General features: G+C 36.0%; 1 protein-coding gene across 1 annotated transcript in view; it reads left to right on the top strand.

Moving 5' to 3' along the window:
- The window catches only part of HOMER1 (homer scaffold protein 1), an 87,940-nt gene that overhangs the window by 25,460 nt on the left and 37,732 nt on the right, over positions 1–24,748 (top strand). The window contains exons 3-5 of the mRNA XM_059491979.1: positions 4,578–4,709; positions 9,203–9,295; positions 15,355–15,497. Of these exons, the coding sequence (XP_059347962.1) occupies positions 4,578–4,709; positions 9,203–9,295; positions 15,355–15,497 (368 nt within the window). The remainder of the gene's footprint in view (positions 1–4,577; positions 4,710–9,202; positions 9,296–15,354; positions 15,498–24,748) is intronic.

Below are 24,748 nucleotides of genomic sequence, written 5' to 3'. Positions count from 1 at the left end.
AATAGCAGAGGGACATGTGGAAGAATTTTAAGTGGGTTTCCAGCATAATTCCCAGACAGTTAGTTTATTTTTACTTAAGACTCCATCCATTTTTTTTAGCATGTCTGTTTATGTACAATATTGTATGTGCAAAGAGTTAAATGTAAATGTAAAGCATTTTTAAGTTTGAGTGTACCAGAGAGAGTCTGTGCTGTATGGTATATAGCTGGGTGTCAGTAACACTGCTGATAATGCACATGTTGCCAATGGCCAAAACCACTTGTCAAATCCTACTGGTTTTGAAGCTGTCACACCCCTCCCTCAGTGGGAACAAATCCAGCCATGTTTTATTGCACACCTGGTTGCTGGTGGGGTTTAACAGCATCCTTTGGGTTTGTAGAGTGAAGAGAATGATGTGCTCAGTTCTCAGGCACTGAGCAGTAAGTCAGTAAGTAAAGGCAGCTCACATGTATATTTCTGCAGTAGGAATGCTGGAGAGAGGTATACTATAGATTTGAGAGGTAAAATCCTATTTCTATCCTGCACCCTTCTCTCTCTAGGTTGGTGCATTTCAGAAGTATTCCTGGATACAATTTAACTTCTCTACTGATTATCTAAGAGTCATTAAATCTTTCTTCTTGAAAACAATAGGACATTTAAAAACATGATCTTCACTCCCTTTTTGTGCATTGCAGTTTCCAACCTGAATTTACTTATGGGGTCTTTGGTTAATTTTGAAAGAGGGGGGTTTTTTCCTTATTTGAGCTTGATTTAGCCAAGATAGTTCCTACAGACACTTCTGCTTACTTTTAATGCATTTTGTGTAATATTTTCCTAAGCTACAGTCTCCTCTTGAGATATCTTGCACCAGATATCATGTATGTCCCTCTATCTTGACTACAAAAAGTGTTCTAGTACCATAAAATATTCAGTGTACAGGCTATATATTTTATAGTCATGGACAATATTTGGAGACCTGTTGCCCATTGCAGAGAAAACTTGATGCAAGTAATCTGATTGAACTTGAATCTGGTTCCTCTGACCTCTTGAGTAAATATCTTTTATGTGACTTTTTTTCTCCTACCAGTCCCAGATTCAAAAGAAAGCCTGAAAAATAAGATTTCTTATGTAGTATGGCATGACAACATTGAGCAGTTGTTGCTAAGGCTCTCACTTCTCATTAATTATATACTCATTTCAGAGATCCTTGGGAAAATGTGTTTTAGTACTTCTTTCTCCTGGGTGATTGAACAAAGCTTCCATTGTTTCTCCAGTAATAGTACAGGCAGATGTCAGGATTATTCTGAGTCCTGCTGTCTTTTGCATTTTGTCTATTGCCATCGCTGAGAAAAGGAAGAGACCAAGTATAGTGTGGTTCTTGCTTTACTAGTTAACTCTCTGATAATTTTTTTCTCAGCTACCAAGCAGGAAGATAAATTTAAATTTCATATTAATCTAGAACCAGAGAAGATTCTGGAAAAGAGTGGTTTCCCAGTCTGCAGGTTCCATGAACCTTGCATATATTATTACTCAGTCAAGTCTGCCAGCAGTGTTACTGCAGATGATCTTGTTATTTTAATCATTGTCTCACTTTAAAGTGACAATTTTTAAATGCTCAATAAATGTTTTAAGTGAGACCTGTACACACAAGTGTTCAGTGATTTTCCTTTGAAGAAGTTAGAAAGTTCAGTATCTTCAATTATTATTGCCATTAGTTTAAGCACAAGACAAAATTGTATTTGACCACTACTATATATCTTGCAGCCATCAGGTTTGCAGCTCATAAAATGAACAGCTCAGACACATGTCCTATTTTCTCATCGCTAAAGTAATATGAAATGGAAACAGGAAAGCTATTTTATAATTCCAAAAAAGCCTGAAGATAACTAAATCAGTTTTCTTCAAAAACTAAATGTTTTCCTGTCAGATTGACACTGTTCTGTTTTTAAGATCCTCTTGTTCATTTTTGGAAACAGCATTCTTGGAAGTTGATGAAATATTTGACACTTGTTATATGGATAACTATGCAGTGAAATCTGGATTGGAGGAGAGCAGTTAAAGCAGTATGCATTTGAATGGACAGGACAGGCTTAATTATAAATTTTGATTTTAAAAATATATGTTTTGTAAGTTAAATATACAAAGTCTTGGTATCTAGTTTTTTCCAGAGGTATCTGACACTGGAGTGTATTTGTAGGATGCTCTAGCATTGCACTTTTAAAAGCATAGTTTTGGATGTGAGAAACCTAGCATACTAAGGCTTTTAATTTTGTTGTAAAATTGGTAAACTCATGGTAAGCTCAGTGAAAGGGCTTTTTTTTTTTTTAATCACTGGCATCTGAATGTAGTCTTCCCAGTCTTCCCAGTCCCAGCACTACTACTGACTTGAAACCTCTTTACTTTTCTTCTTTTCTTGGAAGATAAAGGAAAGAATCACAGCCAACTCTCTCTCAACACAATTATTTTTGAAGCTTTCTTCCTGCCTTTCTCTCTGGAAGAAAGCAATTTGACAGTCAATGTAACCCAGCCTAAATGCAGACTGCTGTCAAAAAAGCTATCCCATTCTGGACCAGGCACCCTGTTCAGGTTCTCCGTGGTGGAGCCTGTCATGTGGTCAGCAGAAGCATTTCTCTGTTTTGACTGGGTTAAGCTGCAGCCAGCTATACTGCTGTCACTGCAAGAAATGGCAGCTGTGGAGACTTTAAACCTGTGTTTTGCTTGGAGATCTTAGCTCTCTGGAATTGGAGTCCTCTTCCGAATTGAGGAATCTGTCCTACACAGTCCCTAGGATGTTTAATTTCAAGGATAGTACTGTTGACAGCTTCCACAGGAAGTGAGGTTGAGCATTAAATGAGCTTGCACAGTTCTATTCTGGGCTTCCACCTGGGTTTTTCAAATGTGGGCTTCCAAGCACTAATAGTGCAAAAGAAGATAAGCATACAAGTAAAAAAGAGTTCCAGAGCACCTCTTTTCTCAGAAGTCCTGTCTCACATTCTCTCTTTTGTCTTATATGTAGACAGCAGTTTTCTAGGTGGTCATTTGGAGGTGATAGTGCAAGTAGGAGTCTGATGGCTTTATGTGAGTTCCAAACCTTATGCCTGAAGAAAGGAGAATAATGTTTAGTGTACCAGTGACTTCACTAAGCAGCTTCTGTATGAACATCTGAGGGATGTCTTTCAGACAATGCTGGAGATAGTTCTCCATTTTCTGGTCACACAGCAAATCCTGTCTTTGATCTGATGAGGCTTCCTGGCTCAAATGTAAGCTTTCAGGTATTTCAGAATTTTCAAGGAGTTGTTCACAGTAGGCAAAATTTGTATTTGGGGACAAAAATTATCAGAAAGAATTGACTATGTTCAGATTTGCTCATCTTCATTAATGGTGAGTATAGCAAAGCTGCCAAAGTCACCAAGAAAGAGTTTTGTTAAATTTATCTGTGCTGCAGTATCTTTGCTTGTCTTTCTACATGTTGCATTGAAATGTATGCTTTTGAACTTTCTTGCAATACTCGTCTCCACTACTTTATCTGAGAATCACCGTATGAACATGGGTGCTGTTTTTGAGCTTGGCTGTAATTTTTTCAGGCTTTCCCTGCAGAATTCATGGAAAATTTTAATTTGGTGGTAGCTGTGCTCTAGTGGTACTCAAATCTTTCAGCAAAAACAAAGGGTGCAAAGTAAACGCCTTTAAATAACTACTTATTTCTATATCCATCTAGAAGTCCATATAACTCAAGTAGTATAGATTGATTTTGACTTTAAAGGATTTTTGTCTTAGGAGAGCAGTACTTGGTCTCTGTGATGTTAAAGTTTCTCAGTCAGTATTCTGAGAAAACGGTCTTACATTCTTCCCATCTCTACAGTTTGCATTTCACATATGTACTCTTTAATGTGATGGAAATACTGTTGAAATCCACAGTGAAACTTAAAATGTTTTTAGTAGAACGAGCATATCACCTAGTAATTTCATTTTGTGTTTATATTATCAGAACTTACATGCTGGAGGATGATATTTTTTGCATCCTGTAGATACAAGAACAAGAATTAGAGAAGAAAAATTAAAACAAGAGTTGCTCCACTTCTGTAGCTGGTATATGACCCTGCCATTGTTAGCCTTGCTTGTATGTGTATAAAGGAAACAGACTCTTGTAGAACTGAGATCTAAAAAGAAAATGTGCTCCTTTGTATTATTGAGAGTTTTTCAGTGAAAATCTCATCTGCAATATGGGTGGGGGAAGAGCAGTAGTGGAGTTTACAGGCAACTGGAGAGGCACTGCCTTAAGGGACAAAAAAATACAAGTGCAAGACAAAAAAGGACTTTGATTGTCCTTATATGTAGAAACTTTAAAGGACTGCATGCAATTGTGAATTGATGCCTACTCCCCCTCCCCATCTATTTCCTCCTTACAATGTATGCAAAAATATGCCTTTGCAATTCTATCTGGCATTGAATTAGAAAACTGTTTCCTAGTTCCCAGCGTGTGTCTCATTCAGCGTATTCAGATAATTGTCTACAATATTGACATTTTCAATTATGAGTTGTCTTTAGAAATAAATAAAAACCATGAAGCCCATTTTTACAGTTATTACCTTTTTCAGGCAATAATAAACAGCACCATCACCCCCAACATGACATTTACTAAAACATCCCAGAAGTTTGGCCAGTGGGCAGACAGCAGGGCGAATACAGTCTATGGCTTGGGATTTTCATCTGAACATCACCTTTCAAAAGTAAGTATGGCCAGTGGCAACTCTTCAGCTAGTGAGGCTACCTAAGTGTATTTCATTCCTGCTCACTATGTCTTGACTCCGTACTCACTACTGTTGTTATTTAAAAATAATTACAAAAAATTGTTCCTTGTCAATCCCTATAATGTAAAAAGCACAGGAGTAAGTGTGATCTGCAAATTTTCTTCAAACTGATGAAGAAAAGGAGAGAGATTGAAGTCTATTACACTTTATATTGCTAATGCTTTCTAATTACTGATTTGTTAGGTTTTTCTTCTTAAAAAATTTTCTTTTAAAAACAAAAATCTTGTTCTTCCATTACAGTTTTTCCATGATAGAATTTAAAGCAATAAACAATTCGGTGTTTCTTGTGTATTTAGATCTCCTACAAAAAAACTGTTTGTAGTCTTCAGATGCATTTTTGTCTTTTAGGCTGCATTCACTTTCACTTTTCTACTATGTAGTACATCAAATTACTGTTATTTCAAAGTTTGCAGCCTCAAAGTAAAGCTAGTGGGAAATATATTCAGTTTAAAAGAAAAATACATTTTCTGCTGGAATGCAGAAGTGGAAATGTTTGCTGAAGCAGTATGTGCCATACATGAGTTTCTTTTCTAATGTACTTCTGCAAGAAGGAAATAGACCTCACTCCAAAGAAAGAAGAAATCCCTGTTTCTCAAACTGATGGCATAGGTCCTCTGAGCATCCTTATTACAGTACTTGTTTTTGCTGCTGCCCTGGTAGATGAGTCCAAGAACCTGTACAAGTGTGGTTTTTTTCTTCAGATGGGGAATTTCGGTGCAGTTTAAGAGCTTGTGTTTATATTAAGCAGAAAATTTTCATATTTGAAATAAAGAAAATATTTGGAAAATAAGTGCAATAAGATAAATACATGTTCAGGAAGGAATAATGGTGGCTAGCTGTTTGAAGGAAGAGTAATCATAGCAGCCCTTTTGAGAAAGTATTTGTCATTGTGCAAGGATAAGCACAGCCTCCCAGGAAACCATTAAAACGAGACCCAGTATAGCTACTTTATTTGGACAAGCATCAAACTTGTAAGGTTTCTTTCTTTCATAATTACTTGGTTTTCATTTCCACAAAGCAACACAGCCACAGGACTTTCCAAGTGATTCTGGTATTGCACGTGCATTTGTACACCTATCATTGCTTCAGTGAACTTGGAAACCTCATCAGTTAATTTGGTGTGTATGTCCTAGAAGCACTTGCTTACCAACATGGTAATAACTTCTCTTAATATTTCAATGGCTTTAGCAAAAATGCTAGTCTAGTTCACTAGTCTTTTAGACTAGCTTGTTTTTATTATTCACAGATGATTCTTTGAAGGCAAAGCATCCTGCTGAAGTCGTGTATACTCTGTTTGCCTGACTTCAAGCTCTAGGTTATCCTTGCCAGTGGAAATATGTTGGGTTTTTTTAATTTTTGTCCTCAACTCCTCTTTTGCCCTCCGTCACCTTCTTAATTACAGTTCTCTCAATCCCATTCTTTTCACTGCCATCAAACAGATGTCTAGGACTTTTAACTATTCCTTTGACATAAAGCTCTATATTGCTGTTGAAAATTTAATCTGAAAGGCTACGGTAGACATTTTTTCCTAATTTCTTTTTTTTGGAGTATTTTTTTTTAAACTCAGATTGCTGTTTTATGGACAATAAACAAATTTATTAAGAAAAATCCTGAGTCACAGACCTTTTCTGAAGATTATGGTGAATCTATGAGCCCTTTTCAGCATACTGTTCCTGTTGTATTATATCTTAATTATTAAACTGATATTCATGTGGGTTGCAATTGCCAATTGTTGCAACTACTAAAATTCCTAAAGATTTAACTTTTTGTGTTATTTAAAAATTATAAATATATTGATGGGGAAAGAAAACTTTTCTTTAGATTAGAAGCTATTCAGCCACTTGAGCTGGTAGGTATGTTTGATTGGGAATCAGAAGACCCAAATTAGATTTGCCCTGTAACTTTAGAGAAATCATATCTATATTCTCTTTCTTGTTTTGTCCCTCCCTCAGATGACTTACCCCCACTTCTGTGCATCATAGCCAGGTTTACCAGAGCACTCTGATACAGCCAGCACTTTAGGATTGTAAGTATTTTAAGTTCCAGAGAGCAAAAGGCAGCCTGCAACCACAAAAAAGTTGTTCTAGTCTGTAACCAGTTTCCACAGTTTAATAATGCAAATAATCCCAGCAGATAAAGTTAACTGTTTAGTCTCACATAATTTTCTGCATGTCTTATAGTACATGTTTGACGTCTGTACTATTTGTTTCTTTTTCACATACCCCTGTCCTTCTGAACTGATTGCTAGGGTTGATGCAACACTAGCAACCTCTGTTCTGTACAATTATTCTGAATAGAAATTAGTGGAGTGAGACTGTCTGATGGAAAAGTAATGGCACTCTAATCAACTTCACATACAAACAATATAGAGGAAAATTAATTAAATAGTTCACTAGGCCTTTTCTCAATGTTAGACCACAAATTCATCTCAAGACTGCTCCATCAGATGTCAGTGATACCTGAAAGGTACCTGTGTTGAAGGATATTCACAGGACCACAATTTGTTAGCAGAGTCCCTCTTGCTGCTACAGTAGGAGAAACACAATATCCTCTCACTTTCAGGAAAAATTGAGACTACTTTCTCATTCAGAATATGTCTGTGCTTTTGGTAGTATCCTGATGTATAAGAAATACTCCTTTTAGGGTATGCTGTCTTAGCTTCTTGAGTTAGCTGACCTGATTTATTCCATAAAGCTTAAGGAATATGCTAAATGGAAAGTGCCACCATGGATATTGGCAGCAGCCTTATGTAGTCGCCATGCACAGTTTTTCATCCTTTCCTTAAAAATGTGATCTTCCAGAAAACTTCTTTTATACCATGAGACTCATCTTTGTTATTCAGGAATTTTATCAAGCGATAGCTATTATTCATCACCTGACTGTCTCAAAGAATTCCAGAAAATTTGTGAAAATTTCCACCAAATGGGGCTTTTTGGCTCGTTCTTAGAATGCTGTCTATTGATCTATGATTTCTTTAAAAACATTCTCTGGCTGTCATAATTACTGCCTTTGTCTTCAGCCATTTATTCCAAACCTCAGAATCATATTTGCCGTTTAATAATTCTCTGGTCTTAAGACTGATTTAAATAATAGGTTACCCCTGAAATTTTGAGGTTTAGCTGCAAGTCTGAAAAAAGTATTATTTGATTCTGGTGTCCTGTTTCATCATCTGTTGTCAATTTCATCATCTGTTCTGAGACTGTTTTTGATGCTGGGTTAAACTTTCAGGAAAAATAAGCTTTCAAATAATGTAACAAATGAAATACAGGATACAAGAAGAGAGAAACTAAAGTCCTCAGATACTAGTAGCCTGCCAGAAAAAGGTTTAAAGACACTAAGGTTTTTAGGTCTTGTATAGTAAGTGAAGTTCTGATTGAAAATAATTGGTGAGGTTGTGCCACACAAAAGTTAGCCTTTGTACCTTGCATATACACCGAGTGCAAAACAATCTCTTCATATGCTGTTGCCAAAGAGATTTAGAGGCTGCTGCAGAAGCTTCTGATATTTTTGCAGAATCATTTCGCTCTTAAACTGATCATATTAAGATAATGGTCTGTATAAAAGAAGTAGGACACAAAAACAAATTTGTGGCCACTCTAGCAATTAGTGTAGTGGCAAGGTGAGAACTGTGAAGCCAATTTTTTTCCAGCCAGAGAAACCAGGCCCTATTCTTAACAAATTAATTTAATCTTTCAGGTTTAAGAGGGCATATATTTCTAAATTGCTGCTTTATCTATTTTCTGGAAGAGATGCATGTAGCATAGGAATAAAGCCTATTATGGCAGTTCCATATGCAATTTCATGATTTAGTGTTCAGTATAGGCAGTTCTAATTCAGTGAATTTGTTCTTTAACTTGATTGATGTCAATGAACGTTCTAGAGATGAACACAGTATTTCCACTGTTTCTTCTCTAATTACCTATTGAAATTATAAATGCAGTTAACATTTGGGAAGAAGTCAGTATTGTTTCAGTCGTGAAAGAACAAAGTACATTGAAAGCTTTCCTAGCTCATGGTGACCACATTAGGCTTCAGAAGGAGATTATTTGTTGTTTGAGGAGGGTAAAACCAGAATCTGAGAGCAGCTATGCAAGGCAGTTTGTCCCTATTATTAGCCATCTCTGAGGTGAGTTTCTTAAAACTACCAGCAACAGATCATGCTTCATTGCATTGTCATTTTCCTGACATATAAAGAGTGTGTATTAAGATATGTATTAAGTGCCTGAAAGGTATGTCACTGTGTAACTCATTTAAATGAGTATCTAATAAGGAGAAAAATTTTTTAAATTACTGACAGAATTTGACATTGTGAAATGCACAGTACAGCATTCTGTTCTGCATGCAATGTATTATTTCACGCCTACTCTTTCTCTCTTTTCTTTTTTTTATTCTTTAAACATATGTACCTTCAGTTTGCTGAAAAATTTCAGGAGTTCAAAGAAGCTGCACGAATAGCAAAGGAAAAATCCCATGAAAAGATGGAGCTAACAAGTACACCCTCTCAAGTGAGTCTTATTGCCTGATTCAAGCATCATACATCTTGCCTGTGCTACTTATTGTTACTGTTCTTTACATACATATTTATTAAAAATTAAGGGGGGATTTCTCAGTTACTGTGAATCCTCTCATTGGTCAGCAAGAGTGTCAAGAAGTCTTAAAAATGCATTTAACATGTACTGCAAGCAAATCTAAGGGAGTTGTTCATAAAATTGTGTGGGTTTTTTATTCCTTTTCCTTTATTTCAGCTTTCCCAAGAAAATGAATAAACATGATTATGTAAATGAACTATACTAAACACTTTTTGTACGATTTCCTATTTTATCCACAAAACTTCACAAAACTGTAAATAACTTTTATAGAACAATCATTACACCAAAAATAAAGGTTGAAACAGTAAACCTTTTTTTACTTACTTCCTACTGTGTAGTTTTCTCTTGTGAGATGCATTGGAGGAAGATGATAGATTCACAGGCTGGTTCTGGAGTTCTGTTACAGTTAGCTGTGATGTATAGTAAGAGTTTATAAAAGGTATCTCAAAACACTAACTGAGTTAATCTAGGCACAGAGAGTCAGTTACTATATTCACATTTACATTAGTTATTGCTATAATTAATTATGAATACTTGAATTTACCTTGAAAAAGGAAACTTCTTGAGGCTTTTATGCCCCATCTCTTCTGTAATCCTCCTGCCCAAGATTTTTGACTCAGTTAGCTCTTGGTTTTGTTTTAAGCAGTAGTGAAGACAAATACAATTCCTTCTCTTGGAGAATGCAATAGCTTTAAAACTACAGCAGAGATTCCTGAGTTGAGTAGACTGAAACTTTTTTCTGGGGAGTCTTTTCATTGAAGCAGTCTGTCTTCAGTGCTTTTTATTGTAATAGTCTCCTGCTCTTTGATGGAGTAAGGATAGCAGGCAGTTTGCAGTGTGCTGCAGAAATAGTTTTATTGCTACCAGAAAGCTACATCTGGTGTCCTACCAAGAGAAGTCAGTGGAAATCAGAACATACAACAGGAACAAGCATCATGTTGTTTTCCCTGTAAGCAGTTTGCCAAAATGCTAGGCTGGCTTTTGCTGTTAATAGGAAAATTCTTACTCCAACGAAATGGAAGAAATATAAGGCAGGGATTTCTATAAGTTTACTTTACTGTCTCTAAATTTTTGATAAATTCCACAGAGACAATGGAAGTATGTATTTCAATATTATACACTTATCAAAAATACACATTTGACTTTAGTGACAGTGAAGTGCTTCACCCAGGCCTCTAGTAACTTGATGTTATAGACAAAAAATTATTATGCTTGTCTTTTGACACATTGATTAATATTTTGGACTCAGAAGTTAAGTCTGACGCTGTCATGTGGAGTGACTTATTACATGGTTTGATCATAAATTTGAGCTATTCACTCAGAGATAAGATGCTTTTGTTTTGCAACTCATCAGGGTTAAAGCTTTCTCTTAAACTGAGAGAGCTATTAATGCTGTTCATTTTCCTGAACAGAGTTCTTTTTGCAGTTGAAACCTAACATTTTATGCTCTAGGCAGTTACAGAAATGTTACTTTGAGTGATTCTATAATGCCTATTGTGGGCTGCAATTTCATTATGGCACACTTAAACATAATTTCCTATTCAGGCCTTACTTTTCTTCTCTTTGCTTTTCACTGTTGTTAAGCTAGTGTATTATTCTGAGTTATTCAGTTAGTGCAAGTGCTGACACATGAACATAGTAGTTTTCACATGCTAGTTCCGTAGAGATAAGGGAATCAAATCAAGAACTTCAGAGTTTAGAACAGATAAGAAGCAATGACATCATGACAAACTCCAGCAGTTCTGTGGTACTGGGCTCATTCAGTCAGATTTATGGCTGGGAGGAGGATGGGTGCTTGGTACTAGGAAAGTTGGGACCATAGAGACATTTTAAAGAGCACCTCATTTTCATCATCTACTAAAAGGTGGCTGCAAGGCAATCAATTGAATTGCTGTCTTTCTGAATCATGTTCTAGCTCTTCTTCCCCTTTTGCATAATGATCCATTGCAGAGAATGAGAGTGTAAGAAGAAGAAGAAGATATTTTTAATGGTCAGAAAATGTCTTGCAGGAACCTGGCTTTTTCAGTGGAGCTTTGGTGGCATTGGCAGGAAGGACATTGGGAGGTTTATGAGCTCTGTAATGATAACTCAGGTATCTAAAAGGATCAGTCCCTCTGCAGTCTTGGACATGCAGATATCTTTCTGTGTTAAATTAGTAATAAGTAGGAAAATACTGCATATCAAGACTGGAAAATATAAACATAAAACTTAAATAGAATGTTTTATTTCTCTTGGTACAGCTTTAAAAAATGTCATTATTCATCAGTTACTGCAAGTACTGTATATGGTGCAGGTACTGGATATGGTACATTTCCCACCCTCTCTACTACAGAATTCTGAAAGAGTAAAAGTACACTTTTCTGCCTCAGTATGCCCTTACAGATTGAGTCTTTATGAAATATCTCTACAATTAATGTAACAAAACACTGCACAAGACATTTGCTGTTCACTATTGTTTGATGCAAGCCTGAAAATATCTCTGCTATGTGTGAGTTTCAATTCTGAATGCCATGCAAAAACTTGGGAAACTGCAGAGAAATAGAAATCGAGAGATAGCAGCAAAAATATCTCAGAAATTTGATACGTATTTGTAGTTCAAATATTTAGCAGACTCTAGCCATTTAAAATTTCAGAGCAATTTTGCCTTAAGTCCACTAAAATTAGGTTGATTCTGTCAAGTGTTAGGTGCTTTAGCAAAGTGTTGCTCCTAAAAGGGCCTCAATGGCCAGGAAGTAGAAGTTCCATGTGTTTTTTTGATATTTTGTTTCATTTGGAATGGAATATGTTCTTTGGATTTTTTTAGTGTGTGGGAAACACATGGTAGAAAGAAAACCATACATAGCCTAATTCGCAGTTTCTTTATAGCAGGAGTGCCTTGTCCCCTAAGCAATGGTCATGCTAATTTTAAACTCTTCATTCTCCCTATTTCTTTAATACCTCCTGTTCTCCGCCTGCCTACCAGCAGGCTTTACTTTAATTTTCCAGAATATCAGATAATAGATAAAATCACCATTTACCTTAACTATAAAGAGAACTTTACTTGTTCAGAGAAAGACAGTGGCCTGGACCACCAAATTAGAAGAGAGGTGCTGCTTTTTTATGTGTAAGTCCCATTGAGTACCCTGGGCTTTCTTGAGATTAAGAGTAGCATATTGTTTCTGTGTCAGAGAACCTGTACTTTAAAGCCATCTGTATGAAGACAGATTCAAATAATAGTACACAATTTAGGTATATCTGGTATGTCTGGAGGCTTTGGTCTAGAAAGACGTTGTCTATTTTGGGACTTCTAAGACCACCTATGCACATAGCTATACCATCTGGTGTCCATTTAACTGAGCCTTAGGTAATAAAAACTTGCAGTCCTCTTACTATGTTTACATAAAACTGAAATACTGGGTCCCCTGCTTTGCCACCTCCTATTTCCCAGATCCATCTTGTAATACAGGAAATAATTTTGCTTTTGTTATAAAACTCATGGATCTCGCCGTGGCAAACCACCCATTTCTCAGTTACTAGCTTCCCCATGCACTTAAATCTGAAGTTCACTGAACTGCATGAAGCAATAGCCTGACAACTGTGTCTACCTACCTGCACCCCTTTCTTTTAATTTAAAGCAACCTTAATTAGATTTAAGTGCATAACAAAATAGAGCAGTCTGCAGTTGCACCCCATCAGTCTTGAGAGGATTCACCCCAATCAGTTGGCATCTGAACCTCAGTCCTTTTCTTCTAAGGATGACTGTGCTCTGATAGTGTTTTTCTGACCCTAGTCATTTCAGATTAAGACCTTTTTTGGTTTCTGAAATTGTGGGGTGGTAAATATTAAAAATCACAGTCTTGTCTGTGATTCTAATAATATCATCATTATGATGTCTTTTTCTCTGTAGAAGTACAAAATTCACTTAGAGCTTGGAAAAAGATCCAAGATGTTATATGAATTTTTGCAACAAGTACTGCAAAAAATGTTTCATACCTGTCTGGATGGCAGTAGCTGGTAGACTTATCCACTGCCAGCCAGTGCAGAGAAGCACTATGAAGAATAGCTGAGCGAAGAAGGTGTATGGAATCCTTACTGAGATAACAGTATAATACCCAATATCTAAACATGCTATATTTGGGGGTTTTTTGTTCATTATTTTAGAACCACTAACTTGTATTTTTTCTGTCCCTTATTGTTATCACTAAAAGGTGGTTTGATTTGTGCTGTAAGTCTACTTGTTTTACTTTAAGGACTCTTCTGTAAGTGCAGAAAAGATGCAACCCTCACTTCTGTGGGTTTTTTTAAAGATGTTGAAATATAAGATGTCTTTTGATGAATACCCCACTATTATGTTTAATTTAAATACTAAAGATCACAATGTTAGGTCCAATTTTGTGAAATCTGGAGTGGATATGTGAAGTTATAATGGTATGCAATAAAAACTTAATTACAGATGCACATCTCACAAAATGTTTCTAAAATACTTTTACTCCTCTAATTAATATAAAATGGGAAAATATTATTTGTAAACATTTGTGAAAAATCTTTTCACAAATGTAAGTGGCTTTTTCAGTTACATTTGGTGCTTTGTTCATAGTCAGCTCCATTAGAGTTGTCTGCAAATAAATTACTTATCAGGCAGGGGTAGTTGTGAATGTGTGGAAGCACTGATTAACCTGTACTTTTTGTGGGGGAGAAACACATTAAAAACTGCTGTTTCTTTTGTTCATGAATTTGCAGGCCATGAACCTTTAGCTATTACATAGACTGAGATGTTTTTCTGCCTTAATTTTTGTTACTTGAATTTCATTAATATTAGAAGTCTATGGAAGTACTTTAATGAAAAAAAAGGCTTAGATGGAAATTGTAATTTTTTCCTTCTATTGAAATAATTTTTTGCACTCACATTTAAAACATTTTAATAAGTACACTCTGATTTTATGTATCTAGTAGTAGTGTTGCAGGAATTTTATCTTAAAGAGGCTTCTATATCTTAAAGCTATTCAGATATTTTAAACTGTGGTATGTAAATTTTTATAATATATAATGTAGTTTGAGAAGAAGAAAAAAATAGAAGAAAACCATTTAGATCCAGAAAGTCTTTTATTTATTGTCAGTGGAAACTGTTCTATCCTATTAGATGATGATAATAATAACAATAATAATAGGAGGAGGAGGAGGAGACAAAACCATGCCATTTGTATAGAATATTTTTTTTTGCCTCTTTATATTATCAACTCTCTTCTTTTTTTCATACTTTCTTAAAAGTATACACAAATGTACATGCTGGTGTGATGAAAGGTAATGAAAACCACAGCAGTGCCTTCTGCTGGGAGGCAGCCATTAAGTTCTCCAGGTGTTCAATTGCATAGCCATAGCTATGTGTACACCTGGCTGTAGCTGGAGTATCCTACTTCACCGATAATAGCATGACCAGCAAGAGCTAGGCCAGGCTAACATGCCTATGAAAATTTTTGCCTGTACTTTAGTGAACAAGTATTCTTTGGAGATGGCTCATAGGTGAAACTGGAACACACTACAAATGGCCCTCCTACTATTAACCTTCACTTTGGTTAATAAACAGCACAAAAGCTGGATTTTGAAACAAATACCAGAATTGTTTGTTTCACTGCATTAGAATGTAAAGTATGAGACAAGAATTCCAAGTGTCAAGGGTTACCCACTGTGTATCAGAATGAGGGTGGAATGTAATACCAGGTAAGAGAGAGGTCTGTAGTAAGTGAAAGGTTGGATCTTGCAAGGAATTCATATGCCAGTTGTGTTTTGTGTAAGATAATGTGAATCTTTTGGTAATATATTTTGTATTAAATAGAAATGATGAAACGGGACCATGAAGGATGCTGGAAATCTGAACACCATATTAATACTAACTAAAGTTTGTGTGTTGTTTAAGAATGAAGGTTAGTGCTTTTATGTACATAACCTTTCTGGGCAGGTCAGTTTGTAATTTCAATATGTTGTTTTTTTCACTTAAGGAATCAGCTGGAGGGGATATTCAGTCTCCTTTAACTCCGGAGAGCATTAATGGGACAGATGACGAGCGAGCGATGCCAGAAGTGACGCAGAACTCAGAACCAAGGGCTGAACCAACACAGAACGCATTGCCATTTACCCATAGGTACAGATTCCATTCCCACATCCTGATTAAGTGATACCTATCTCCTTCCTTGTTAAAGGGACCTTCTCCCATGTTGTTTGGAGAAACAAAGCAAACCCACCTTTCACCCCAAAAATGGACTCACTTTTGGATTTGTAATATTTTTTCTAATTTAAAAAAAAGATATGAGAAATTCTCTTGAAATAAGATTTGGGGGAACATTATAGTTTAATCAGCCCTTGAACACTGGTTAGTGTAGGTGTCCCTTTAACAGGAATCAATATGTCAATGTCTGAGCTCTTGGTAAAATTACCTGCTTCATAGAATATTCCAATTAAATTATTTTTGTACACATTCTTTGAGTGGCTGATGGGACCTTTCATTGACAACCTTTCATTGACAAGTTCTTGGAAGAAAGGGACTCTTACAGCATTTTTGGATTATGATGTTTACGGCAGGCTTTAATTGCACAGTTCTCTGACAGTTGTAAAATTTTTCAGCTTTTTTTCAAAATACAAGAGAAGTGTAGCCCTGCTTCAGACTGAATTCTTGTTTTTTGCACTAGGAATGCTGTGCTCTGTTCTTTGAGAAAGGTAGGACTTTTTATTTAATTATGCAAGTGACAAATTACAATGGATATATCTTGCCTATTAGAAGTAATTGTAAAGGAGTTGCTCTCAATAAAACACATAATTTATTGGGACTATGGAGAGTAAGTGAAATACTTAATAAAGTTAGAACACATCTAGAAATACTAGATTTATTTTTTAAGTATTGTGTAATTCAGCCTAAGTAGAGTTTAAGTGGTCTTGATCAAATTTTGGGGAATATTAATACTTCAGATATGTTATGCAATTCAGAGTGAGCACAAGTGAAACCAAAATTGTGCAGAACATCTCAGTTTTTGTAAGAGAATAATACTGTTAAGCATCTGGGGAAAAAATTTGCATTTTTCAAATGAGAAAAACCCTCTTACACTATTTTTTTATTTTTATACTGTCACCAGTGCATGTATTATTTTTATACTGTCACCAGTGCATGTATTGTATGTTTCAGAAGAAATGGTGCATTGTGAGAATGTTATGTGCATGGTGAAGGAGTATTACAAATGTTGCAGATCTATCAGTGCTCTGTAACAAGTTTGTTTAAACTGTTTGAGTATCAAAACTTTCTATCAATATTTTTGTGAAAAGGCGTTGTGATAAAGCCCGCACATGAACAGTGTGGTTTGTTCTTTTAAAAAAATGGTAGTTTGAAGATGTCCCCTCTGGTTCTGCGTATGTAAATATATTTTCTGGTATGCCAATGTAGTAACTAAGTTTGGTCTCCATTGAGCATTACTGAAGACACTTTTGAAATCCTGTTGTCATTTTTAATGATATAGAGTTTACAAAATTTTTACAGGCGTTGCATTTTTCTATCTACTTAATGTATGCAGCGTGAGTGCCTAGTTTTAGGTTTTTATCCTGTTAGATATCAGTAGCTAGAATTAATCTTCCAACAATAACTCTGCATTTTGAGATTTACTTCTTCTTCATTCTCAAAAGACCAGTGTTTTGTCCTGCTATTGGTAGCTTCAAGTTTGTTAATGAACTATTACTGAAGAAAACCCAAGTTTATATACCTCTTTGAAATAAATTAAATTTTTGGAATAGGTAAGAATTTTGTTATAAATAAATTATTATTATTTATTTACTATAAATAAATAAATAAATAAATATGCATGAAACACATGCACAAAGGAGATGGAAAGCAAAGCCTCCAGGATTGTGTTAAGCCTGGTTAAATGGGCATGTTTTTGTAGAGGGTTTTCATAATAATAACTTAGCAACTAGGTAGATACACCTAGCTGCTTGTGCTGTCTAGAACAGTGCTCTCCGCAGGCAGTCTGCTTGCCCTGACTTACAAGGAAAAAAAAATTAAAACCCTACGTCCCAATTATTGGAGATTCCCTGGGCTTCTCATGTGTCAGGAAAGAACTGTGCTTTTGCTTGTTGCCTGCCTTTCTGATGATGTGGTGTGTGTGTGGCACTCCGTGTGTGATGGAGAAGATGGCTGAACTAAGCCCTTTCCTTGTGCACCCTGGTAACTTCTGCTGATCCTGGGCCTTTTCCTTCTGCATTCTACATTTCAGCAAAGGTAAAGTTTAGTCAGCACTTCTGGGTGAGGAAGGTAATGCTGCAAGGGTATTTGATTGTTGTCTTGTTTGTGGCATTTCTTTTCACGGATTTGCCTTTAGTCCAGAAACTGCTGATCAATCTCTAGGTGCTTTTCACAAGAAAAGGCACTGTGAATTTCCCTGCAGTGAGTTTAGCTGTAGGGCATGTGAGAGTCACCCAGGCTGGTTTACACTGCTCTGAAATAACACTACCATAGCAAGTTCATTTATTCAATAAATGGGAAAGCTCCATTATGCTCTGGCATTAACACCAGATACTTTATTGTGTGAAGAATGAAAAGGTGTAGTCCTCAGTGTGTGTTGGAGCACACGGAAGCAGGTGTGGGGAGGCACAGAAGGAGCCCATGCAGTCATGGGGCAAGTGCTGTAGCTTTGTAGGCAGCTAAGATGATGTGAGCAGCTCTGTGTGGCAGTAGTGGCTGGCCAGGTGAGAGCTGTGGCTGCCAAGAAGGTTGTCAAGCACAGCAGAGCCAGGTGTGTCTGTGGCAGAGGAGGGAAGGAGTAAAGATTTGAAGGGGGCCACTGTCAAAACAGTGATTTAAGTAAGAGGTTTCAGGTTCTTATATGAATTGGAGGTCTGACAGGAGTGGAAAAGATCAGCAATTACAGGTGTGAAGGTCATGCTTTAGTTTATATCCAACTGCTTGTCATTTTCAATCTGCACACCTGAAAAATGTTCAGCTGGATTTTGTTATAACATGTCTTTTCTGGCCAGATATGTTTTCTCCTGCCTTGTATGTCTTAGGATAAGTAGCTGAGATCTTTTATTTCAGCTGCATGAGTATGGACTACTTTTGTACATATAGTTATTTTCTGACCCCAAAAATCAGCATTACTCGAGTCACCAGAGTTTTACTAGAACTCAAATGTCTTATTATTTCAGTAAATAGTTGTAAGAATTGAAATTGACATTCTCCAGAATATGTCTAAAATTCCATTAATTCCCCTTGAGCATTACAGTGCTGTAGTCTAGTTGCTTCAATTTAATTCTCATCTGGAAAGCCCTAATACTCTTTGCAAGCAGTGTAATTCAGATCAACTGCTTGAGAGATAAGTGTACTAAACAGTTACAAGTTGTGCACCAAAGATAAACTCGTGTAATTAAATATCTTGCCTTTTTTAAGCTATGTATGATGGTTAATGTTGAACAATGAAGTAATATTACTGTGAACTCCCACATCCTATAATATTCTACACACTGAGCACTGCTGTCATGGGTAAATGTTGCCAGAACAAATGAGGTAAATTGTAGCTTAAAGAATGGCATCAGAATTTTTAAAAGTCTCGTCCATGACATTTATCAGTTCTTTTTCTGAACAGTAGCTAGTCCAAGAAGACTTTTTTCTATCAAGATCTAGGTAATCAAATCTAACATTTAAATCAAGACTAAAAAATGTACATATTTTTGTTCCATATACATATTTTCTATTTTCGTTCTATATACATATTTCTTAAGTAAAATTTAGTTTCCTCAGATATATTTCCTGTTTAAAAATATTTTCCACATTCTTCAAGTTGTGATTTTTTGATCTTTTTCTCCAACTGAAAACTGTTGATTATAAAGTGGGGTTTGGAGAGAAAAAAAGTTGCTAAAAAGTTTTGACATTTACAGATGTGACTAACTTTTAAAAGCTTTCACATGACCAGCAATTGTCTACTATGCACCATGAGGATTAAACTTTTATTACAACTATTCAGTTTTAATACCTGAATTATATTTTAAGGCTGAATAGTGTATTTGGTGAACTTTTGCCAGTGCTGCTTTTTGATAACTGTTGAATTTGCTCTTTCACTCTTGAAGAGAATACATTTGCTTATAAAAAGCTTTATTCCATTTTTGACACCTTAAGAAGCTGATAAAACACATTTTCAGAAAGGAAATATAAGAGGATTCTTCTGGGACAAACTTCGAAACTTTTCAATTTCCTGTCGACCATGACTTGTACCTGTTACCTCATTTTATTTTGTAACACATAAACTTGGAATTTCTATTGCATAATGTTTTAATCAGAGAATATATAATGTGTGTGTTTGTTGCTTGTTCGTTAAAACTCATATTTTTGTATTCAAGTTTTTAATAGGGAATTTTGACTCATTGCCTTAGTGAAAATGAACTTAATTCGAATGATGCTTATATCTTAGATATGTTATTGTCTAGATAGGTTACCATTTAATAATGCTGCATGTAAATCCAATGCTGTACAACAAAGAAAAACCAAAAAGTCTTGCTGCTAGGTCATGCTCTTTCTCTGAGTTTTCATTAAAAGTTGTGTATAGAAATCTCTTCAGTAGATTTTTTCACTGTGTGTATTGAAGCTACTCACTTCTACAAGCTTAAATATTGTAGTTGTGTTATAGTACAGGTACTTTGTGAATCAGGCAGAACTGTTAATTTAGCTTTAAGGAAAATCTTTGAGTTAATAATTATTGGGGTATTTTGTAATTTGAATTTAAACTCAAATCCTAGTATTTAGATGCTTATTATAGAGTTATGCTTCCTTATCAGGTAGTCCAGGGGCGCATATTGCTTTTTTAAAAATACTTGGGTTTGAATGCTATTTAACATGATCAGAGGATTATTTATTGTTGTGAGAATGCTCACAATCTCTCTAATCAAAGCTCTTGCTTAAAGAACAGCTATGAGATGAGATCAAGCTGCTCTAAACTTTATCCACCTGGGTTTTGAAAGCTTTTTGGAATGGAAAAGGGTAAATCAGGCATTTTTGAAAGGTTTCTGTATAACATAAAAGGCAGCAACTTCTTCACATTGCACATTCACTATAGTGAGCTGTAACATTTTAGGGCACACTAGAGGAATTCTGCAAAATTCAATTGCTCTGTTGAACAAGATTATTTCCTGTGTCACATTCAGAGAAGAAACTAAGAGGTGATATGTTCCAGCTGTGAGTGTAAGCAAAGAACTGGTTAATATAGAAACTTAGACCTAGATATGACTTGCCCTCAACTAGCATTTTCTGATATTGTGAAGGCCAGCTGTACTGTTCTTCCAGCCTCTTGTGCTTCACTGGCATGAGCCTGGTGTTCTCCCCTCCTTTCCTGACCCAATTCCTGCTGCTTCCCAAACTCCTGTACTTCTGCCTTAGCTGCTGGAATCTAGCTCATATAGGGTCGCCTTCAAAACAAAAGTTCCTTCTAGAAAATTAGTAGTTTGAAAAGAAGTTCTCACACTGTGTTTGTGTAATTATTCTTTCTCTGTCTGACTTCCCTGATTTTGTCAGTTTCTGGTGATTCTTTAAGATGCTTTTGAAATATATAGTAAAGCATTTAAATAAGATATCTCTAGTAATGAAAGGAGAGGTAGAGAGGAAGAATGTCCATGTTGTATATGTTGCTTAAGTCTTCAAAATTAAGAAACTCTGGAACTAATAGAGCTAATTTTAATAGCAGGGGAAATGGGTGAAAGCAAAAAACTAAAAATAATCTAATGCTTAAGAGAGCAATTTCACCATCTCCCTTGTACACATAGGAATGTTCTTATTTAGAGTATGTGAATTGCTTACTTCCTGGGGTTTATTTAGTAAGAACTCCTAGAGAATGATGTAAATTATATGAGCTGGGTGTCTGAAATTAGATTATATAAATACCATCCTCAGGGACAACAAAGTACTCTTGAAACATACCTGTCAAGTACATTCTTAGAGGCAGAATATAATTCTTATGCAATTTGTATTTCAAAAAAAACAAGACAACAAAACAAGCCAAAAACATACTACTTTTGCTGTGTGATTTTCCTTCCTTTAATCACATACATAAGAAAAAAACCCCCCAAAACCAGTTAAAACCAAAAGAAAATGAACTTGCTTAAGGAATGAAATTCTATTTTTGAAGTAAATGCATTGGGTTCAACCTATTCAAAGTTTGGATGACATTAAAGATTGTTAATACTTCAGCAACTGTAAACATTGGCTTTGTGAATTGGGATATGTGATGCTTAACGCTAAGTCTGATTCGGTAGGGTGAGTGGCTTGGGTTGGATTTTTGTGTTGCACCCATTATTTAACAATCATTACTTTTGTTAATATTCTCACAAATACAATTTTTGAAATGCATTATTTCATTTTAGGAGTCTACTCTTAAGCATGAAATCACCTGTTTTTGTAACTTTTAGGCAGTGGTAGAGGAGCTACTTCTTTATTCTAGATTTTCCAAGTAACTTACTTGAATAACAAACCTTTTCTGTTGCGCATTTTGATGCCAGAGTGAATACTTGTTTAAATTTGTAAGCAGTGTCTGTGAGGTTGGTACATGGTACAATTTGTACATATAATTTTTAAAATTGGATGGATTTTGAGTTGTAAGCTTAAGCATGCCACCATCTTTTCAAAAAACATTAAAACTGTAGTTTTAGAAGATCTTATGTAGACAGTTCATACCTCTTGTCTTCTTTACTCCTCCTTCCATCACTGTTTTTGATATTGTTTCATGTCATTATGGGAAACCTTTCAATCAGTAAGAAGGGATTAGGTGTATAAGGATTAGGATTAAGAGAACTGGAGCACCTTTTCTATGAAGACATACTGAGAAAGTTGTGGCTGTTGAACCTGGAGAAGAGAAAGTTGTGTGGAGACCTCAAACAACCTTCCAGTATCTGAAGGAGCCCACAGGGAAGTCAGAGAGGGGCTCTTCATCAGGAGCTGTAGTGCTAGGACAAGGAGTAATTGGTACAAATTGAAAGACATGAAATTAGGTTAGATATTAGAAAAAAATTATTTCCTTTGAATCTGGTGAGGTACTGGAGCTCGGGTTGCCCAAGAAGGTTGGTGCACCAACCTCGGCTGTGTTCAGAGCCAGTCTGGACAAGGTCTTAAGCAACCTGGTCTAATGGGATGTATCCCTGCCCATGGCGTGGGGGCAACTAGAAGGTCTTTAAGGTTCCCTCCAACTCTTAGCCTTCTGTCATTTTATAATTTTATAAACTACAAAATTGAACTTCCCTGAGGCACCATGAAGTAGACCAAAGTCCTGTCTATAATATATTAGAGATCTCTTTTGGATGTCTTTTAAATTTTTTTTTTCAAGACTGAAAATTATTGTTAATATAAAAGAGAACAGATACATCAAAGAAATGCTGCAGGTCTCAACACACTATTCTCCAAGAAAATAAACAAACAAAAAGCTTTGAGAGGAAATAGTAATTTTGTAGAATTGCTTTTCATTTGAAACTCATCTGTGGAAAGACTTAGCACTTTGAAACAAATGTCATGCTTTCTTTGCATTGGAAACTTCGCTGCATACTTAGAATTTTTCAGCCTCCCATTTAAAGGAACAAAACCAGAAAGCCAATAATACCTGAAGTTGCCAGGGAATAAAAAGCCATAACAACCACATGGCTGTTGATCTCTTGGGTCTCAATGGGTTTTCCAAAAGTCTTGATCTTGAAAACAGAAGCCCTTTTTAAAAAGAAAGACAGAGGGGATGTTTTTCAGGACAAACACGTTTTTCACCAGGTCTGATCACTCAAACATCGCAATCTCCTCTTCATTGACTAGGAAAGGAGTTACATGGAAGTATTTCAAGACCAACATAACATGAACTACCCATGCCTATAAATTCAGCCTAGAATTAATTATTGATAAAAAAGCTGGGGACTTTCTTTGGAACCTGAAATTTGGACTATTTGTAATGAGACTTTTCTATGGCAGTCTGTTTCTGCAGGTAAGAGTGTCACACAGTTTACACCTGTCTGCGCACACACATGCTTTGCCTCAGCAAAGAGACCCCTTCAGTACCCTGTCTTATGTCCCAGAAGTCAGTCAGAAGTGTATGTTAGAAAATGAAGACTCATAGTAGCTATTGTGTAGCTGCTTTGTTTCAAGTCCCCTTACCTGTGCCAACACAAAGTACAACGCTTATGCTACCATCTGTATGGGTAGGCAAATGCTAAAGAAACATTTCCAGACTTGTTAATTTACTGTTTTCTGTCTCTAAATTGACTCTGTCATTATGATGTGTTTCTCTTAAGTGCAAGAATAATCTAGTCTTTGGTTTCAGCGTACATATTTCCATTTACATAGAATTTATTGAAAAGGTTATACAGTTCTAGAGAAAAAAACATTGAAGAGAATTGAACATTTGTGCAGAACAATCTCCATTGCTATTGCATTTCAATTCTTGTGTATTTTACTCATCCCAAGGTTCACTTCATGTTAACTTTGATTTTTTTAGTAAAATCAGATGCATTTGTGCAATTTACAGTCAGTAGTCATGGAAGAATGCCTCTGTCGTACCCCTTAGTAAAGGAAATTCAAGTGTTGCTAAAAAGTTTTGAGTTCAAAGTCCACAAGCTCAAAACATGTTTAAAAAAACTTCAGCAAGAGAAAACTTGGCTTTTTGTTAGTTTTTTGTATTAAAATATGTTCCAACTCATAGCAACAACATAGTTACAAAATACAGCTTTAAAGCTTACTCCTTTAAAGTCTACATAAACCTGCCTCCCCTAGGCCATACTTTCTTGAATATTTATGTTTTAATGAGGAAACATCTCCAGCTGTTCATCTTATACCCATCTTCACCCAGATGTTTTAGAATGAGGGTGGTGCCGCACTGGAGCAGGCTGTCTGGAGAAGTCGTGGATGTCCCATCCTTGAAAGTGTTCAAGGACAGGTTGGACAGGGGTTCTGAGCAACCTAGTCTAGTGGAAGATGACCCTGCTTATAGCAGACGGGTTGTAGGTAGGTGGTCATTAAGGTCTCTTCCAAACCAAACCATACCATTCTGTGATTCTATGATAAAACAAATAAAATAACCCCAAATCTTTCAGTTAGAAGCTCTTTTCACCTGTAGGGTGTTTACATTTCCAAGTCCCTTGGCCCCTCTACCCTGCACCAGGTATTGTGTCTGTTTGACCTCCTCCCATGTTCTTTTGAAACTTCCCTGTGTTGCTGTTCCTTATCTGCCTGATTTATTCTGAGACAAGATGTATGATACACTTTTTGGGTAGTGGGGCCAAACCCAGTAGAATACTTGAAGAAAGTTTTTTTTAAAAGAGAGAGGGGATAAGATGAAAGCCTGTAGCTGAATACACTTTTTAGCACAAGTGAAGTTCCATTGGATGGATATATCAGTTTGGATA

Source organism: Ammospiza nelsoni, chromosome Z (assembly GCF_027579445.1).
Source record: "Ammospiza nelsoni isolate bAmmNel1 chromosome Z, bAmmNel1.pri, whole genome shotgun sequence".
In the NCBI taxonomy this organism is placed as follows: Eukaryota; Metazoa; Chordata; class Aves; order Passeriformes; family Passerellidae; genus Ammospiza; species Ammospiza nelsoni.
This window is presented reverse-complemented; position numbering and strand designations above follow the sequence as displayed.